General features: G+C 43.2%; 2 protein-coding genes across 3 annotated transcripts; both read left to right on the plus strand.

Moving 5' to 3' along the window:
* The first annotated feature begins 1092 nt into the window (after nt 1–1092).
* On the plus strand, nt 1093–4447 carry LOC136473829 (uncharacterized). 2 transcript variants are annotated; one of them, XM_066471469.1, is made up of 6 exons: nt 1093–1700; nt 1817–2006; nt 2108–2188; nt 3255–3362; nt 3444–3719; nt 4055–4447. In XM_066471469.1, the coding sequence occupies exons 1-6, from the start codon at nt 1189–1191 to the stop codon at nt 4148–4150; spliced, it is 1263 nt and encodes a 420-aa protein (XP_066327566.1). In that variant the 5' UTR covers nt 1093–1188; the 3' UTR covers nt 4151–4447. The 2 variants fall into 2 exon arrangements, with proteins under 2 accessions (XP_066327566.1, XP_066327567.1); XM_066471470.1 differs by having other exon boundaries at nt 1095–1700; nt 3450–3719.
* Nucleotides 4448–4548: 101 nt separating this feature from the next.
* Nucleotides 4549–8136, plus strand: LOC136473827 (putative disease resistance RPP13-like protein 1). Its single transcript, XM_066471468.1, has 2 exons — nt 4549–6349; nt 6382–8136. Exons 1-2 carry the CDS (start codon nt 5059–5061, stop codon nt 7920–7922), a joined length of 2832 nt encoding a protein of 943 aa, XP_066327565.1. The 5' UTR covers nt 4549–5058; the 3' UTR covers nt 7923–8136.
* The last annotated feature ends 13351 nt before the right edge of the window (nt 8137–21487 follow it).

Here is a 21487-nt window from a genome sequence, read left to right on the forward strand (position 1 = left end):
GAGTCACACCGAAGAGCTCGCGCCGCGGCTGGACCGCCTGTTGCATGTCGTCGGTGGCGTGTTCTGCGCCGTGCTGGGCCTCCGCAAGATCGCAACGCCGAGCTCGGCAAGCTGTCTATCTAGCTTTATGACCTCACCATGAGGTCATGGTCAAATATACAGCCATTTTCCTTTAGAAAAATAAATTCAGAAATATTTTAGAAATACACTTGTACCAGGGTAGTTTAGACTTTTACAGCGTAGTTTAACACCGTCACCCGTGAAAGTGGACGGGATGGCCTAGGAGACGAAAAAAAGCTTAGGTGAATGGTACTTGGGTGCGTCCGAACTTTTTAGTAGCCTGTAGATAAGAGCTATCTTTTTTAATGGTACACAGGTAAAATCCTCTAACGTTATTCGTGTTGCATCATATTAAATAAGTTTGCAAGTGAATCATTATTTTAATTTTATCTATTTTCATTTTCAAAATATGATATCTCCTAATCTATTTCCAACCATGCTTATTCAGGAAAATAAAACTTCCAACCATGCTTATTCAGAAAAAAAGACCAATAAATAAAAAAGATTGCTATTTGACGACTAGATTGATCTATTATATCCATTGGGTCAATAGATTTTTTCTCTATTGGTCTATTTTAGAGTTTTTTTTATCTTGGATTCACTATCGAATAATGGCTTGGCCCATTTCTATTCCTATCTTTAGCTAATCTCATTGCGATACCAAGTGTTTACGTTAACTGTTCGTATTTTCTTATAACACGCGGCCATTTCACCTGTCTTTTCTATCTTTAATGTAAGCAAATCAGCTCAAATAGTGTCATTGAAGTGAACAATTTATATCCAATTGCACATAAACATTTCGTATAAGTTTTGATGGCGTATGAAACAAAATTAGATTTGGCACAGAAAGTGGGAATGAGACTTTTTTAGACGGAGTGTAACATTATTATTATGAGTATATTCAGACATGGATCCCATGCAAAATTTTGGTAGGGAAGCTTACACAGGAAACGCATGAATGGCAAAAGTTTTGCCAACGAAGCCTTCTTCTTCCACTCGTATTCCAAACCAAAAAAAAAAGAAAAAGAAATCAGTTTCCCCTAGTCCCCGCGGGCCGCGGCCCCCGCCTTCTCCAAAACCTCTTGGACGCCGCACCCGCATCGCAGCGCACGCCGGCGGGCAGCGGCCATGGCGTACCTCCCTCCCCACAAGCGGCACCCCAGCACCACCGCCTCCACGTCCACCCCCGCACCCAACCCACCACCTCCGTCCCTCTCTTCCTCCCTCCGCTCCCTCTCCCTCGCCTCCGCGCGCGGCCGCGGCCGCGGCGCCGGCGGACGCCACCCGCGCGCTTCTACAAAGATCATCCACGCCGCCGGCTGCATCTCCCGTTGGTCCCCGCTACCGCCCTTCTCCCCTGGCGGCGACGGCGAGGAGCACACCCTCCGCCTCGAGCCCTTCCCTTGCGCCCCCATCGAGCACAGGACCGGCGCCAAACCCCTTGCCCTCGTCGTCGCCTCCACCCCAGTACAAGGCTCCTCTGGCTCCACTGCGGTGGCTGTCACCGCCATCGCCGAGAGGTTCCTTCCCGACCTCCTTGCCGCCGCGGAGAGGACCAAGGCGGAAGGCGCGCCTAAGGATGAGTTGGTGAAGCTGAGTCTCGTGGCAAGGCTGGGAAAGGTGCTCTTCCAGTGCCAGCCGTGAGTCCTTTCTCCTCTTCTTGTTTTGCATCCCAGTTACATTTCTGGGACCTATGCTTCGCGCGATCTTGTGGTGAATGCTGAATTCGACGATTTACTGTGAATGATGTCTTCAGCGGTGGATCGCCCGTCTCACTGGACACACTCCGCCAGGCCGCTAAAGCAGGGGAAGATGGTTCCAAGAGCCAGCTGCGTAAATCGTTCTACACCAATGTGCCTAGTGAGTGTCTGGATGATATGGAGCGGTCCATGGTGAAGAGGATGGGGCTGGATTTTGATTCGTCCAAGGAGCAATACCATGTGAAGGTTTGGTCTTCTAATGCTCCAGTCCAAAGTGAATTGAACTACAAATTGTGTTGGGCTCAGATAAGTAAATGAGTTTATAAGGGTCTTCAATTTTGTGACAGGTTTTTGACAAGAATCAATGTGATTCTACAATATCTTGCAAATGCACCGTGGAGGAAGATGAGAGCCTTGCTATCCATAAGGTTAGTGTGCCATTAACCATCCCATCAGGACTCTGTTTGCTTTGTTATTTTGCAGCTCATTTCAACGATTTAGACTACCAGATTCCTTGGTCCACTTTGAGGCAGCAGCATGTCTTGATTGTTGTCTAATATCGAACGTGTTGATGCTTTCTAGTATAGCTGCTAGCTCCACAAAGTCGTGATTCCTGAGGATATTATACTTTTTTAATATTTTTAGCACTTGATGTTTAGGCACATCTAATCTAATTGCATGAATAACTGGTCCACAAAATCGTGAATTTTGGGGCTTTCACGTAACTTGATTCTAGCTATTCTAAATTTGTAATGCCATGTTCTGTACGAAAACTTGATAGCTGACATATTATGAGATGCAGAGACATGAACATGTTTACCTCAGACATCCTTATGGGCTGTTTACTTCTATATACAACTGAAAATCTCTGAACTTCATTATTGTAGCTTGACTTGTTTAGCTGATGCCTCCTCGAGAGTTGTGTGTCTGTCCAAGCTTGTATATCCTTTAGTAGAAATTCCCATGCATTACTTTTTATATCTAGATAATTTGATCATGCAAAATGTATTTAGCTGTACTTTCAGCTTTGCAGAAAACTGTTTATGCTACTTTCCACATGTCTTGTCAATATTTAGGATTGCCATAGATCAATTATCTTTATATGATTCCTGGCGTTCTTTGTTTTGTTAATTCAAAACCAGGAGTGAAAATTCGAACTCAACTGACCGCATCTATTGATTAGCCTTATTTTAAAAGGGTAGCAAAGAATGGAAGCAGGCTTTGCTACTGAATACTAACTACCTTATATTTAGTTGCTTGTCATTGCAATTCATTTCCCCCAATGAGTGCTACCGTATGTTATATTGTATTGCAGTAGGTGGATGGAAAAAATATGTGAATTTCTGGATTAACTGGTGATAGTTAGTTAGATTATAGGATGTGATATACTCCACATATTATGGGCCTTGCTATGTTCTTCAAATGTGATTAATTTCAACCAGCTATTCAAACCATACTTCAGGTTCTGATTCCTCAGTGCTGCCTTTTATGCAGGTTGAATTGAATCAGGTACGGCACTTGGTGGAAGACATATCCTGTCTTTTGAAAGGTCTTGATCTAAGGCTGATGTTGTGTAAGAAAAGGATCCTGAAAAACCTAGATGTAAGTACTCATTGAGAACACCTTGTTCCTTTCTGGTATTATGTTTTTTTTAATAAAGATTGTAGACTTATTTGATGTCAGCTGCAGTCTGAAGTGGAAATTGCTGTAAAGAGCTTGGTGTCTGCTGCTGTTATTGATCCTAATGTGAAAGGGGGAATTAGATGGCCACTTGGAAAGGAGTCAATTGGGGAGAGGTTCAGCATAGTTGGGGTGTGGCACACAAACTACAAAGCTTTCAGAAATGAAACCATGAGGCTCAAGCTAAGGCATGCTGACAGATTCGATCACCGGAGCTCGAGTGGGGAAGTTTCTAATGAAGTCACGTTCAAACTAACTGCCATTTCTCGCAAACTGGAGGTCAGTGAAATCTACTCGAAAGATTGTTGTGTTGTACTCTTCTGTAGCCACTTACTGTTAGGCTGTTAGGTTGCATATTTGTGTTTTTATGTTGATTTTGCTTGTGCAATATTTTCTTTATTGAAATAACTTGAAAGTGAGGAAAACACAGAGTTCTGAATCTGGTTGCAGTTTTTTTTTAGAGTAATTCGTTTTGTTAACATAGCAGGGGTACTCATAACTGTATTGTGGTCATCGTGATTTCTTCTAATTGGTGGTGCAGTTGGTGCCATCACAATCCCGTTTGACATTGAAGTAGACTGAAGCCCTGATTACGCCTTTTGTTAATTTCCCAGGAAGGTGAGCCGGTGGAGAACTCTGTGAAGGAGATGCTGGAGTCTGCGGTCCAAATGGTTTGGGACAATGCGCTGAACTACCAGATCGTGCCTTGAGCTCGGTTACGGTAATACAGACAATTGGAGATGCAATGCGAGTTGGTTTGTATACAGCGTCGTTTTGTCGTGATCTGTCATCTGCAGTCGTTAGACCTGAGTACTGTATTATGGAATTGGTTGGTTGGCAAGTTCTACTTGATCCAAGTCTGACCAGTGGCCACAATAATTGGGGTTGATTTCAGCACAACGTGTTGATTGCTTTGCTTGCGGTCGTATGTTTGGTATTGGGCTGTTGTAAACAGGCAGTGAACTCTCCGGGGTTTCCCCTCATTAGGTTTCAAAAAACTTTCTGGAGGATGGCCATGTAATCACAATTTCACAACTTTCTGTTCCCATTTCCCCGCACCCGCAGTTGCAATGCCCGTGCTGCCGGCGGCGGCATGGCTGGGCCCGGGCTCATCCACCTTCTCGTCCACGCACCTCCCGTTGGTCAGGTCACCAGTGTGGCCGTGCTACGTGTGGTCGACCAGATCCGGGGACTGGGAGCAGCCACGCCACGTTTTTCTCGAGCACGAGCTAGAATCAACGAACGATGCAACGCAAATTCAGCTATGGCGGAGAGTGTTAATTAAGATTATACAGAGATTTGTCATGGAGCCGGACAGTTGCAGCGAAGATCGATCTTCAAGAGAATCCACCTACATCTACATTACATGCCGTTGCTCCTGTTTCCTCTGTGCTGGATGCGTAGTCGCCCACAACCACCAGGTGGTCGACGAAATGCCGAAGAGAGCATCCATTGCATCAGGTGTATGTCAAATTGGAGCATCCTCTGGCCTCTGCCGACTGCCGACTGCTGCCTGGGCACTGGCCGGCCCACCGACAGCCTAGACGCCAAGCACCATCGCCCGTCGGTTGTCACTCTCAGGTTATCATATCTGTAAGATACAAGATACAAGATAGCAATGCAGGAAAAATGCCAGTCTTTGAAATTGAGTGGACTAGGAGAAACTGACCTTCTTGATCTACTGAACATGCATGCATTTTCTGGCGTTAATCCTGATGATTACAGAAATCTGCAGCAGATTAGCAAGAAAATGGTGGGAAAGCTCAGTGGTTCTCCATTGGCAGCAAAAGTTCTTGGTGGATTGTTGAACAGCAAAAGGGACAGTAGCACTTGGAACAGAATGTTCACATCAAGTATTTATAATATCGAACAGGGTAAGGAAGGGATCATGCGGGTATTAAGGTTAAGTTATCAGCATCTACAAACTCATTTGCAGGCATGTTTCAGGCACTGCAGCTTATTTCATAAAAACTATGAGTTCACAAAGAAAGAATTGGTGTACTTATGGATGGGATCAGGACTGATCCAACATGTGGTGGATGACAAGATGCCAGAGGATGTTGGAATGGAGTACTTGGATATATTAACCAAGAAATCTTTTTTTGATATCAAATCAAGGCCTCTATCTTTTCATGATATAAGATGCAATTTTAATGAATATGATGAAGAAAAATATGTTATTCATGATCTTTTGCATGAGTTGGCAGTTTCAGCTTCAGTAAAGGAATGTGTTAGAGTTGACAGGAATTTTTCTGAAATGAATCTAAAGACTGTTAGACACATGTACATTGAAATAATAAATCCTACTGTGGTTGAACAAATGTCTAAAGCAAAGAAATTGCGCACCTGTGTCATGCATTTTCAAGAGCAAGATCAAGCAGCACAAGAACTCATACTCAACAAAGTGTTGACTGTGGCCAAAACCTTGCGGGTGTTGTCCCTAACCACAAATTCTGTCTTCAAGCTGCCTAATGAATTTGGGCATCTAGTGCACCTTCGTTACTTGTCTCTCATTCGGAATGGACAAAGCATGACACATGTCTCCTGGTTCCCACAGTCCGTATACAAGTTATACAACCTGCAAATAATGAAGTACGATGATCCTCATCTTGCAGCTCCTGTAAGAGGAAAAATGGACAGTCTCTGTAATCTAGTTAATTTGCGTCATATGCAGTTACCATATTTTATAATGGCTATGATTCCTTACATAGGAAAGATGACTTCTCTACATGAACTATATGGTTTCTTCATCCAACAAAGAGATGGATATACTATTGGTGAACTAAAGAATCTAAAGAACCTCTGCTATTTGGATGTTTCAGGTCTTGACAAAGTAATGAACACAGAAGAAGCTGCTGAAGTTATGTTGAACCAGAAAGAGAATCTAGCTGCAATAGCGCTTATAGTTGGTCTCCACCAGGCCCTAGAGACCCACTAAAAGTTAGCCCAGTCTCTTCTGACTCATGTGACCCAAGCAAAGCTGAGCAACTTCTTGAAAAACTTCAACCACATCCTAACGCTTGTAAATTGAAGATTCAAGGATATCCTGGTTCTCGATCTCCATGTTGGCTGGAAATTCCCAAACTCATCAATTTGACATCTCTCTTTATATGTGATTGTAAAAGATTGCAGCGTCTTCCACCTATTGGGCAGCTACCTTCTCTCCAGTATCTCTATATAATTAATCTGGAATCAGTTGACCTTGTGGATTCTTCATTTTTTGGAAGTGAGAAACCTTATGGACTGCAATCCCTTAAGGTATTAGAGATTCAAGACATGCCTATATGCACTGAATGGGTTGGACCCGAGGGTGAGAACTTATTTCCCCAGCTTGACACACTTGTGGTGCGTGACTGTAAGGTGTTGAGACAACTACCAAATATACCTATTAGCATTCAACATGTTGAAATCTATAATGCTGGTCTACATGCTATACCGCTGCCACCAAGTTTAGGTGCAAGTTCCTCTTCATCGCCGAGGCTGGGCCTGTCTCTTTCAAAGTTAACAATTTCTTGCTGCCCAGATCTGTCAACTTTGTGGCAGGGGTACTCTCTTCCTGTTCTGGAGGAATTGTCCATCCAACAATGTGCGAGCCTGTCATACCTACCTGAGGATTCATTTTGTTCACCTTCTGCTCTGAAGACCTTTGATATAGTGAAGTGTCCAAATTTGAAGACAGGAGAGATCAGGTTGCCCCCTACGGTGAGATATTTCACTTTGGGATCGTGTGGTGATGCTGAAACTCCACTGATTTACTCATTGCAAGATCTCACATCACTGACGCGATTGTTTTTAAATGGGTGTGCAATGTCATTACTCCCTTCTAAAGTTTTTGCGTGTTTGACAGGCCTAACTTCTGTGGTGTTTAGTGACTGTGCAATGACATCCCTCCCCTCCGCACAAGACTTTGCAAGACTGACAAATCTTGAAAATCTAGACATCTGGGATTGCAAAGAGATACTTTCACTGGATGGAATTCAAGGGCTCAGCTCGCTCACATTCTTGGTAATCATTGGTTGTGACAGCCTTGTTCAAGATTTGCCTGACATATCAGGGGAGGGTGCTGATCTATCCGGTTGTGCCTTGGAGATCAGCGAGCTTGATATTGACCACCCATCTCTCTTACTCAAGGAGCCATTAAGGAGCATGGCCATTGTGAAGAGGCTCCGAATTTCTGGCGGTCCTGAACTAAGACTTTTACCTGGGGAATGGCTTATGCGCAACTGTCAAGCCCTAGAAGTGATTGTAGTGCGTGATGCTTCCCATTTGCAACGTTTACCACAAGAGATTGGAAGTCTGACCTCCCTGCAGTCATTGCAGAAATCCAATGCAAATCTGATTCAGATGCTTCCAGGTATGCCTGCATCTCTGAGTAATCTACACATCAACAATTGCCACACTGAGCTCAAGGAACGCTACAAAAAGAATGTAGGCTATGATTGGGGCAAGATTGCACACATTCATGATGTGGATATTTCCTAATACTATGTGGTACATGATGTCCCATGAGATCTGATAAAGAAAACCTTGTCTGAGTCTGTTTGTTTACTCTATATATATATGCATTGTGGCACTCGCTGGTGAAATGCATCAGTTGGTACGACTTGGAACTATGCAGTTCTCTATCACGCTTTTCCTTTTACATTCTGAATTGTAATTAATATATATTAGCATCACCAAGTATGTTTGCATTTTCATTTATGATAATCTATGGAGTATGGACCGCATTGTGTTCAATGATGACAAAGGTAGCGGAAATTTTCAATAGTAAGTTGTATGGCATGATTGAATATGCCTTTTAGTTTTGACTGTGAATTATTCCTGTTGGCATGCCATCATTGATCTTGTTATGATTATTGGCTAAACGTTCTAATCAACTCCCCCTGCAGTGCCACTGCCATTTCTGTTTTGTTAGTGGATACAGATCTTTAAGCTTCTTACAGTGTCATTTGTTATGTCTTGCAGGTAATTTCACTGAATGCACTTGCTTGAATTAGGTTCCAGGTATAGTTGAAGGCAGTCAGATGTCTGTCAATTTTTGGCATCTATCTTGCACCTCAATTTGCAAATTTAATGAAAAATAACGTAACACTCAGTGTCAGATGATACAATAAAAGAACCAAACCGGAGCATGCAACCCACCAATTCGAAGTATAAAATGTTGGCGTTGTCATAATTGTACAGGAACACGTTCATGATGTTGGTGTAAGGAAAAAAATTGAAATGTGGTATTGGATCGCTACCTAAGCATGCAGTCAGATGTACCGAGAGGTGGGAAACAAAACAAGAGGCTTATGTGAAACGACGATTCTAGCGTCCGGACGTCCGGCGCGCGAGTGCGCCCTGTCTACTTCCAAAACCCGTCCGTCCCCCGCGCGGAATAGAACGGAATCCCACCCCCCCCTGTATAGAACGGAACCCACCCCTGTCCTTCACTCCCCACCGTGCCCCGTCCCCCGTTCCCCAACGCAACCCGTCCCCCCACTGCGCCTCTGTCCCAAAAAAGCACGAAACACTTCAAGTGCAACATTGCAAATATATGGAAAAACTATGTAGTGCAACATCAAGATATAAAATACTTCAACATCGCAAAAATATGTATTGCAACATTGGAAAACATGCACTGCAACATCGAAAAATATGTACTGCAACAACAAAAAATATGTACTGCAACATCGAAAAAATATGTACTGCAACATCGAAAAACATGTATTGTAACATCGAAAACATGTACTGTAACATCAAAAATATATGTACTTATAGGATCTCTAGGAAGATAAATGAGGCCTAGAGGGGGGTGAATAGGCCTGTAAAAAATTCAACTCAAAACTTTATCAGAACAGAGGGTGGCACTGCCGGCCTAACAGGGCGGCACTGCCGCTCTACGAAAATAAATCTAACACAGCTGAGATTTTACAGAGATGAACTTGACCCCTTTATCTGCTTAATCCTGCAATAGAAAGATAAGATCCAATTCGAAGACTGAATATCACAGAACCTCCACGCAAGAGTGGATTGAGCAACCAAACCCTAACACCAGCTAGTAATGATTTAAACCAGCAAGTAAACAAGATGAAGCACGCGAGACACAAGATTTATCCCATGGTTCAGCTCATCACAAAGGTTTGCCTAAGTCCACGTTGTTGAGGAAGCCACAAAAGGCTTGGGCTTGCCACAAAGGCTTGCCTTACCCTCGTTCTCAAATCAAGAGGATGAACTCTTGAAGTGAGAGGTGATTTCTTAGCTTTGAGAATGGGGTTACAAACCTTCCAAGGCTGCCACACGAGTTGGCAAGCTTAAGGGCGACGCCTAGCCGGCTAGGAGCAAGCTCCAAGAGTAACAAACCCTAGAACCACCGGCCAAACGTGAACCAAATGCTCTTAGACTTTGGGAATCAGTAGATCTACTCTCCAATCGAGTTTTGCTGCCTTTTCTCTCAAGTTTTGATGGTTGGAATCAAGGATTTGCTTGGGGGATGAAGGAGAGAGGTGAGCTTTGGTTCTGTTCTGTTTCGAGTAGAATGACTGAGTGAAGAAGATAACCGTTGTGGGCTGGACCTGAAGGGTATAAATACCCCTTGGGTCCAACGGTCAGTTCAGGGCGACACTACCGCTCTTAACAGGGCGGCACTGCCGCCCTAGCCAAAACAGGTAAGTTGAAGTGAAATTTGGCTGGCTGTTTTGACTAGATGATAGGATGTGAATATGAGAATTTAAGCATCTGGTTCAACAGTTGACTAACTGTCCTAAAATCCCTCGTCATAGTACGGCTTTCCCTAAACTCGATTTCAAAACATAAAAGAATTTAAACCTCCTTTGAGCTAGGTCTAGCCACCTTTTGTAATTAGGACACCTGCAACCTGTACATCATCCTCATTTTTCGATTCCCTGCTTGTCATCTCGATAAATCTCATTAGTCCTCTAATTTGGTGGTCATCAATGCCAAAACCCACAATAGGGCTTGATTGCACTTATAATCTCCCCCTTTTTGGCGATTGATGATAACCCAATTAGAGCTTACAAAAGATATAAAATCAACATTGAGATTTTTGAACTATGGGTGTAGGAGCCTCCCCCTAAATATGTGAATAGAGATTTGAATTCTCAATTTGGCATGAAAGGCCATGATTCACATTTTAGGTGTGATGAGAACCTCCCCCTACATCCATGCCTGTTGTAGGGTGCTGAACAAAGTGTCATAGGAATAAACATGATGCATATAACAGGTTATATCAGTTCAAGCACACAAGACCCTGGTTGATACAGCACAGGGCGACACTGCTGTCCCCAGAGGGCGGCACTGCCGTCCTGACTATATTGGTCAGGTAGCAATCAGGTTCCTACAGCAGATCATATGAATATAAAATAATCTAAACTCGGAATATGACAAGCTAAACACAGTAACCAAGAATACATGTCCATATCCGAAGCAAATTAAGTCATAAAGTAGCATATTTCATAAAATAGAGTTTTGAGCGACTCTCAAACTCATAACCTAACAACTACTCTCATAGGATCTGAACATATAGCACAGCTGTAGAGAACTCATGGCGTCGAAAATCTATTGACCCCTCTAATTTTCTCCCCTTTGGCATCAAGTACCAAAAAGAGAAGAAAAGGAAGAAAAGTCACTTGTCACTATCGGAGTCGACGCGGGCATGTCCGGCGACGTGGGTGTGAGAAGTGAAGCGTGCTGAACGTCATGGAGGAGATGCCCCAGCTAAAGTAGAAGGACCTAGCTGATCCGTCGAAGGACACGGTCTCCTAGAATATGTGCGAAGCAGGACTGCCTGAACCTGTGGATCGGCCTCTATGGAGTGAATCTCTGCACCAAGGTCCTGCTGCCATGGGGGCTGCTCAAAATGCTGCCCCTGTGGGTACCCGTAGTACTGACTGAACGCCTTATATGAGTGCCCATACTGCTGATCATCTGGCTGTTCATAATGGTGCTCATGTGGCTGATCCTGCTCTTCGTCAGAGGAAGAAAGGCGAGGCAAGTTAGGAAACTGAGGTGGTGACTGCACTGGTGGAAGTGGTGGCAGCCCTGCCATCTCCCTAGCATGCCTCACTGCTTCCCTATTTTCCATTCTATCCTCATAAGCAGTCTATGACGCATATACACAATGAGTAAAGATTTCCTTCATCCATGCACTCATCTTCCCCCACTTTGACTTCTTCTTTTGTTCCCTAGCCCTAGACGGCTCAGGAATATCTCCATGTGCAGCTCTAGAAGAGTGAAAGCCTGCTGCCCCACTATCTCCATGTCCTCCAGAACAAGTGCACTGAGTGGCTGACCCAAGTCCTCCTAAGCCACCATGGGTCTTTTTTTATCTTGTAAATAGTGTGCTCACAATCCTTAGGGAACCACATACTAGTTACTGTCTCAATCACAAACATGAGGTAAGGAGCATAGGGCAAAGATTTCCTCCCATCATCCATGGCATATGCTAGCTCAACCCAAATAAACCTTGGAACATTAAACTTTTCACTACTAGGAAACCTAGACAATACATTAGTGATGTTGCCATTCAAATCTGTTGCATTGTCTTTGGGGTTAAGAGTGATCCTGAAAAGATTGTTCATGATGTAATAGAAGCTCTTGAGCTTGGTCCTTGACCAATCGGGAACTGCAAGATTTTGATTCTCCCACATGAAGCTTACTTCCATTGGCTCAAGACGACGTTCATTATGAATCCTCTCATGTCCCCTGTGGATATGTCCAAAACCAAGAATACGATAGAAGGTGACAAAATCAATGCGATAATGTCGCCCATTAGTCATCCAATGAAGCTCATCCACTTTCCTATTCTAATAGTAAGTGGCATGGAACTGTGCAAGAATCTCCCTGTTCCAATCATACCTAAAACTCATGATATCTGTCATCTCAAAGCGGTCACAGGTCTTGATGGCTGTAGCAAATCCATGATCATCCCTGCTCTCCAAGTCACCAAAATTAATGTACTGCATCTTGCTAATCTTGCCCTTTGGCCTAGATAGGATGGCTGTGGTATAAAAATCAGATTGGAAAGCATTCCAAAATCTATAATCAATGCCACTGGACCTATTAGAGGAGTAGGGATCAATCTCTCTAGCTTCACCTGTCTTCTTCCAACTCATGGAATAATCAAGAACTGTATGATTGTCACTATTTTGGAAAGGATTGAGGTTGAACCCATCAGTATTTTCTCTCATGTAGCTGCTATCAAACTCTAAAATGTGCAGAGGAGAATCAGGCCACACACGAATGGTCATTCCCATTCTCTAAATTCTTTCTTCTTTAGCAAGGTCTTCATCAAGATTTCTGTCACTAGGAATATAGCTTGCCTGTCCCCTGCCTCTCTTGACCTTTTGCTTAGTTGACATCACCTTCCTTTTTCCTCGGTCCATCTATGCAATTAAATGAGGCTTGATAAGAAACTATATAAGATAATGAGTTAGAGACAGTTGCAAGCAGGCTTTAACAAGAAAAAGAATTTTGAAAATGACATAGGAAGCTTTGCTAGATTTAGAATCAGCATGATAGGGCGGCACTGCCGCCCTCAGTTGCTTCACTAGTTCATTTTCAACTTTCTCGTTCTGGCTAAATTCTATTTCCAACAGTGTCTATCCATCATCATAATTTCATAATCACAGTCTAAACGAAAAATATATAAAACCCTAGCCATGGATTTGAAAGATTGAGTATGAAAAACTTTTAGAAACAATTTTTGATAAATGAATCCAATCAATTCTGAACTTCTAGATTAATGAGATTGAGTATAGCAGTTAGAATCTGCTAGGGGTACCGTTAATGGTCCCATGGGCGGCATTGCCGCTCTCCCCAAAATCATCCAACCGTTGAAACTCAAAATCATTTCGATTTACTTATCAAAAACCTTTCTAAACCCTTCATACTCCCCCTAGAAATAGAAATCCATGACTAAAACTTTCACATTGCATAGATCAAATGGGGTTAGGGTTTCACCTTGCTTCCAAAATGATGGAGTGGAGGGAGAAGAGGAGAAAGGGCTCGGCCAGGAGCTTCCTGCAGGGGGCCAATGACGAGGAGACTCAGCCAGCTGCCAGGGCGGCACTATCGGAGTGGCAGCCCGCAGGGAACGGCGACGGTGCGTGCTTGAGGGAGAAAGAAAGAGGAGCACGGGCATCGGTGTTGGCTGGGAGAGAAGGAGAGAGTTGAGTCGGGGGGCAAGGAATGAAATAGATAGAAGAGAATGGGCCCCGCAACCGAGCCAAAATTGGCAGAAAACGGTCTAGTTTTTAGAGGGCGGCACTGCCGGCCATTATAAGCGGCACTGTCGCCCTGCTAATTTTGTAGGGATTACACTGAAACTTTATGACCTTCTTTACCTCAGATATGGATACATATTATCTAAATATCATGACCAGTAAGCAATCAACAATACAAACAATGGTCATGACACTTAGTTGGCCTTTTAAATGGTTTTGAAACACAATGTAATATCCTTTTTAAATCATTTTCCTAAGTTGCTAGGTTGTCAAACAGAGGTATGCCATATTTCAAACCATGTTACGAGAATCAAGTATATTTAGCTCACTACGCAAAGCACAAAACCTTGACTCATCGAGAGGCTTAGTGAAAATATCGGCTAGTTGTTTTTCGGTGCTCACATGATGAATTTTGATATCTCCTTTGGTTTCGTGGTCTCTCAAGAAGTGATGTCGGATGTCTATATGTTTGGTTCTTGAGTGGCTTATGGGATTGTTTGCAAGCTTTATGGCACTTTCATTGTCACACAAGAGTGGGATTTTGGTGAATTGACATCTGAAATCATGAAGGGTTTGCCTCATCCAAAATAGTTGAGCACAACATGCACCGGCTACAACATACTCGGCCTCGGCGGTGGAAAGAGCTACACAATTTTGCTTCTTTGAACTCCAAGACACTAGGGACCATCCAAGGAATTGACATGTCCTCGAAGTGCTTTTTCTATCTACCTTGCAACCGGCATAATCGGAATTCGAATAGCCAAGTAGATTGAACTTGGAGCCCTTGGCATACCACAAGCCAAGGTTAGGAGTGTGTACTAAATATCTCAAGATTCTCTTAACAGCCACTAAATGACACTCTTTCGGGTTGGCTTGAAATCTAGCACATATGCACACACTAAGCATTATGTCTGGCCTAGATGCACATAAGTAAAGTAGAGAGCCGATCATGGAGTGATATACCTTGATGTCCTTGGCTTTCCCTTCTTCATTTAGATCAAGATGTCCATTGGTTGGCATGGGAGTTTTGATAGGCTTGGCATTCACCATTTTGAACTTTTTAAGCATATCATGGGTGTACTTGGTTTGGCTAATGAACGTCCCTTCCTTCATTTGCTTGATTTGAAATCCAAGGAAGAACTTCAGCTCACCCATCATGGACATCTCAAATCTCTTAGTCATGATCCTACTAAACTCATCACAATACACATGGTTAGTACTACCAAATATTATGTCATCGACATATATTTGGCACACAAATATATCATTTTCAACTTTGTGAGTAAAGAGTGTAGGGTCAGCTTTGCCTATTTCAAAGCCTTGCTTGAGCAAGAATTCCTTAAGGCATTTATACCATGCTCTTGGTGCTTGCTTAAGCCCATAGAGCGCCTTTTGGAGTTTATAGACATGGTTGGGGAACTTGGGATCTTCAAACCCCGGTGGCTGCTCTACATACACCAACTCTTGTATTGGGCCGTTGAGGAATGCATTCTTGACATCCATTTGGTACAGCTTGAAGTCATGATGGGCAGCAAAGGCTAGAAGCATTCGAATTGCTTCAAGTCTTGCCACCGGTACATATGTTTCTTCAAAGTCCAAGCCCTCTACTTGAGTGAAGCCTTGGGCTACCAATCTTGCCTTGTTCCTTGTTACCACGCCATTTTTATCTTGCTTGTTGCGGAAGACCCACTTGGTACCAATGACATTGGTATTGGGCCTTTCCATCAAGTTCCATACTTGATTTCTCTCGAAGTTGTTGAGCTCTTCTTGCATGGCCATGACCCAATCTAGATCTCCAAGTACTTGTTCTACCTTGAGAGGTTCCAAAGAGGAAACAAATGAGTAATATTGACAAAAATTTGCTAAATGTGAATGAGTTGTTACCCCCTTTCGAATGCTCCCAAAGATGTTGTCAACGGGGTGATCCCGTTGTATAGTTTGACGTAGCCTTGGATGCTCAACACCTCCTTGTTCTTCTTCTGGACCTTTAGCTTCTTGTTCAAAGATAGGTCCAAGTTGAGCCCTTGAAGTGGTGGAGTATGAGTTGAAGGAGCTGCTGCTGAGGTGGATGGGGTGGCACTGCCGCCCTGCTAATTTTCAGCAGGTGAGTGTTGCCCTTGTTGATGGAGTACGTCAGCGAAAATTTATGCAGCAACAGCTTGGGGATCCTCATCATCAGTGGCTTGATCTTCTTGTGGCCTAATGTCGCCTATAGCCATTTGCTTGATTGCCTCACATGGTGGATCCTTCTTTTCAACAACACTTGAATCAACTTGCTCCACTTGAGAGCCATTAGATTCATCAAATGTCACATCTACCATGACTTCAACTCTACCCATGGTTTTGTTGAAGACACGATAGGCATGCTCATTTGATCCATAACCAAGAAGAATGCCTTCATCAACTTTAGGTGCGAATTTAGAGGTTTTGGGTCTTTTGTTAAGTATAAAACACTTGCACCCAAACACTCTAAAGTATGACACCTTTGGTTTGTTACCGGTTAGAAGCTCATATGAAGTCTTCTTGAGTTTCTTGTGTAAGTAGAGGCAGTTGATGGCATGGCAAGCGGTGTTGACGGCGTCACTCCAAAAGAGGTCCGACGTCTTGTACTCATCTAGTATTGTCCTTGCCATATCAAGAAGTGTATGATTCTTCCTCTCTACTACACCATTTTGTTGAAAGGTGTAAAGAGTTGAAAACTCATGCTTGATGCCCTCATCATCAAGAAACTCTTCAACTAGAGTGTTCTTGAATTCAGTCCCATTATCACTTCTTATCTTCTTGATAGGAAGACCGAACTCCCTTTGTGCCATTCTCACAAATATCTTGACTTTCTCTTGCACCTAAGACTTATCATAAACAAAGAACACTCAAGTGAAATGGGAATAATCATCAACAATAACTAGACCATATTTGTTACCCCTGTTGCTTAGGTAGGCGACCGATCTAAAGAGATCCATGTGAATCAACTCCAACGGTTGTGTGGTGGTCATGATGCTCTTTGGTGGGTGAGGTACACCTACTTGCTTTCCGGCTTGGCAAGCACTATAAATCCTGTCGTTCTCAAATTGAATATTGGTTAGTCCAAGGATGTGGTTGTCTTTTAGGAGTTTGGCTAAGTTCCTCATCCCAACATGAGCTAGTCGGCAATGCCATAGCCAACCCATGCTAGATTTTGCCACTAAATATGTCTCAAGCTTAGCTTTACTTTTGCTAAAATCAACTAGGTAAAGCTTGTTCTTGAGATGACCCGTAAAGACAATAGAGGAATCCTCCCTCTTAGAGACTTCTACACCCTTATCCGTGAAGAGACAATTGTAGCTCATCTCACATAATTAAGAGATGAACAACAGATTGTACTTCAAGGAATCAACATGTAAGACATTTGTAATTGAATGATCAAGTGTAATAGCTACTTTACCAAGTCCAATCACACCCCCTTTTGAATTGTCACCAAATATGATATTCTCATCTGAATTTGTAGTTGGGGAATATGATGAGAATATACTCCTTTCTCTGGTCATATGATTTGTACAACCGTTGTCAAGTACCCAACTTGACCCACCAGAGGAGTATGCCCGCAACACAAGTTTAGTTCCTAGTTTTAGGTCCCCAAATATTCTTGAGGCCTTGCATGTTAGTCACAAGAACTTTAGGAACCCAAATGAAAGCATTATGATAAACATTTCGACCATTGCCAACAAACTTGGCAAACACTTCGCCCTTGCTGTTGTGCTGCAAAATAAAATTAGAATTCAAACATTGTTGAGGTGTTTTTGCCTTTGGTTGATAAGCATATCTATTTGGAGTGACCCAGATAGATTTCTTTGGTTTCTGAATAACCTGCTCAGGATGAGACACCTTCTTCTTGGGCTTGACATGAGCAGAGGAGGAGGAGGTGGTCTTCCCTTTTCTGTGGGGGGCGACACTGTCGCCCTTCACAGCGGCACTACCGCTCGTAGGCTATGGTGCTGCTCTGGGCTGGCCTTGTGCCACCATCTGTGCAGACCCATCTATACCTTCCTTCCCTTTGCTTATGAACTGAACACACTCATATCCATTGATTACCTTTCTCCCATTGGTTTTACCTCCATGAGTGTGCCCAAGCCCATCCTTGATGTGTGGATTTCTTCCACCTTTGTATTGCGGCCTCTTTGGTTGTTCAACTTTGCCACTAGCAGGTTTCTTGCCTTCCATGCACCTTTTGCCTAACATGGCATTGAGCCTAGCAATCTCCTTTTTCATAACCTCCATGTTTGCAAGGTTAGTGGAATAAACATTTAAGTCAAGATTATAGCATTTTCCACACCCTTGGCTAATGGAGGGAATAGAAGTGTCATTTGTGTTAGAGGGCAGTGGGGTGCTCTCGCATAGAAGATTATATTGCTCCTCAAGTTTGTTGTGCTTTTCAACTAAGACACAATACTTGTCATTGAGTGCAATATTTTCCTTCTTTGTGAGAGCATGTTCTCTTTGTTCTTCGGCCAAGGCCTTGTTCAAAGAGTCCACCTCACTTCTCTCTAACTCAAGAGCTTCCTTGCAGCCAATATACATCTTTTTGGTTTCCTCAAGATTTTCATCTCTATCGGCTAGCTTGGCTTTGACACTTTCTAATTCCTCCATTAGATTTATGATGAAGAGCTTGGTCTTAGGATCCAACTTTTTAGTTAATTTAGCATATTTCTCAACATCACTAGTTTCATCATCACTAGAATCACTAAGTTCACTACTAGAGATAGTCACTAGGAGGTGGAGGAGATTTGGCTTTTTAGTTTTACCTTCTCACCCTTTGCCATAAGACAAATGTGAGTGGAGTGGTGGTCATCATCATCGGAACATGTTGTTGAAGAGCCTTGGTGTAGAGGATGGCTTTTGAATGGCCACGGTTGCAACCTTCACATCCTCATCACTTGACCCCTTAGTTGAGTTCCCACTCATGCCCAATGTGTGCCTCTCCCATTTGCTTGTATCTCTTTTTGTGTTAATGCTTGCCTTCATTGTTGTCCCTCTTGTATTTGTTGTCTTTCTTCTCATAAGGACACTTAGCAATGAAATGCTCAGTGCTGCCACAATTATAGCAAGTCCTCTTCTTCTTGTTTGGGAACCTTCTTTGCACTATTTTATACCCATTCCTTTTCAGCCCCTTGTGATAGCTCTTCATGAACAAAGCCATGTCATCAATCTTCATGTAATCAGCCCCATCATCTTCATCTTCACTTGAGGATGAACTTGGATCATCATTTTGTGGAGTTGACTTGATTTCCTTAGGTTGACTTGTTGATGCTTGCTTGCTGCCCTTCGCCTTGTTGGAGGTACCTTGATTGCTTGATTTATTGGCCTTGAGAGCTACTTCCTTGATTTTCATGCCTTCTAGCTTGGCTTGCAACTCACCAAGTCTTCTCCTCTCATTGGCTTCTTCTCTTTGCATGTCAAATGTCAATAATCTTCCAAGCACATCATTTGGTGTGAAGTGCTCAAACTTCTTCTTATCTCTAATCAAGGTAACTATGGTCTCATTTCTTGGTGAGTAGGCTTCCAACATAACCTTCACCACTTTGTGATCATCAAGCTCATCACATCCATAGCCTCTAATCTTGCCCACCAAGTTCATTAATCTATCAAACATCTCTTGTGGCCCCTCTCCATCAACAATCACGAACCTATTGAGCTTAGCCATCAACAAATCAATCTTTGCTTTTCCTCACTTTATCAACACCTTCATGTGCTAGATGCAAAGTGTCCTAAATCTATTTTGCAACATTGACATTCATCACTCAGTTGTACTCATTTCCATCCAAGGCACTAAGAAGAATGCTTGTGGCTTGGCCATTGAGATGGACAGTAGCTAACTCTTCATTTGTTGGCGCTTTGGGATCTTCCAGTGGCTACAATCCATTCACCATAATCTCCCAAAGACTGAGGTAAAGACCTACAAGATAGGCACTCATCAAGTGCTTCCACTTGGCAAAGTTTGTCCCATCAAAATGAGGCAACTTGCCCACGGGTACATTGATAAAGGACCTTTTGTTATGGTTAGACAAATAAGAATAATTAAAGGATACAGCGGCATATTTGTTCTTGTTGTTGTTGCTACCCTTATCATCGCTATCCTTCTTCTTGTCCTTGCTCTTCACCTTCTTGCTATCTTTTGAAGCATGGTATGACACATCATCATCTCCATCATCCGAGCTACTAGAGAGCTCACTAGATGATGCATCATACTCATTCTTCTCTTGCTCTTGAGCTCTTGCTACCCTTCTCTTGGCTCTTGTCTCTCTTGTGATTCTTCTAGCTTCTTTTCTTTTCTTCTTGTCTTTGAGCCGCTGCTCTTCCTTCTTCTTTTCTCTTGTTGTGATCTTGGTGGCTTTTCTTTCTTTTCTTGCCTTTCTTCTTTTGGCATCGGTGGTCTTAGGTTATTTGATGGTGGCATCACTTGCTGTCGATATGGACAGCTCGCTGCTGCCTGTCGACATCCTTGAATGTGCACACCACTTGCGTCCGCATCGCGAACGGTCCTCGAACCTCCTCCTTCTTCCATACTTCACGCGGTGAAGCGTATACGAAGCAACCTTGCTCTGATACCAATTGTAGGATCTCTAGGAAGATAAAGGAGGCCTAGAGGGGGGGTGAATAGGCCTGTAAAAAATTCAACTCAAAACTTTGTCAGAACAGAGGGCGGCACTGCCGGCCTAACAGGGCGACACTATCGCTCTACAAAAATAAATCTAACATAGCTAAGATTTTACAGAGATGAACTTGACCCCTTTATCTGCTTAATCCTGCAATAGAAAGATAAGATCTAGTTCGAAGACTGAATATCACAGAACCTCCACACAAGAGTGGATTGAGCAACCAAACCCTAACACCAGCTAGTAATGAGCTAAACCAACAAGTAAACAAGATGAAGCACACGAGACACAAGATTTATCCCGTGGTTCAGCTCACCACAAAGGTTTGCCTAAGTCCACGTTGTTGAGAAAGCCACAAAAGGCTTGGGCTTGCCACAAAGGCTTGCCTTACCCTTGTTCTCAAATCAAGAGGATGAACTCTTGAAGTGAGAGGTGATTTCTTAGCTTTGAGAATGAGGTTACAAACCTCCCAAGGCTACCACACGAGTTGGCAAGCTCAAGGGCGACGCCTAGCCGGCTAGGAGCAAGCTCTAAGAGTAACAAACCCTAGAACCGCCTGCTAAACATGAACCAAATGCTCTTAGACTTTGGGAATCAGTGGATCTACTCTCCAATCGAGTTTTGCTGTCTTTTCTCTCAAGTTTTGATGGTTGGAATCAAGGATTTGCTTGAGGGATGAAGGAACAACAATAGAGGAGAGAGGTGAGCTTTGGTTATGTTCTGTTTCGAGCAGAATGACTGAGTGAAGAAGATACCTGTTGTGGGCTGGGCCTGAAGGGTATAAATACCCCTTGGGTCCAACGGTTAGTTAAGGGCGGCACTGCTGCTCTTAACAGGGCGGCATTGCCGCCCTAGCCAAAGCAGGTAAGTTGAAGTGAAATTTGGCTGGCTGTTTTGACTAGGTGTGAGAGGATGTAAATCTGAGAATTTGAGCATCTGGTTCAATAGTTGACCAACTGTCCTAAAATCCCTCTTAATAGTACGACTTTCCCTAAATTCGATTTCAAAACATAAAAGAATTTAAACCTCCTTTGAGCTAGGTCTAGCCACCTTTTGTAATTAGGACACCTGCAACCTGTACATCATCCTCATTTTTTGATTCCCTGCTTGTCATCTCGATAAATCTCATTAGTCCTCTAATTTGGTGGTCATCAATTCCAAAACCCACAATAGGGCTTGATTGCACTTACAG

Source organism: Miscanthus floridulus, chromosome 8 (assembly GCF_019320115.1).
Source record: "Miscanthus floridulus cultivar M001 chromosome 8, ASM1932011v1, whole genome shotgun sequence".
NCBI lineage: Eukaryota > Viridiplantae > Streptophyta > Magnoliopsida > Poales > Poaceae > Miscanthus > Miscanthus floridulus.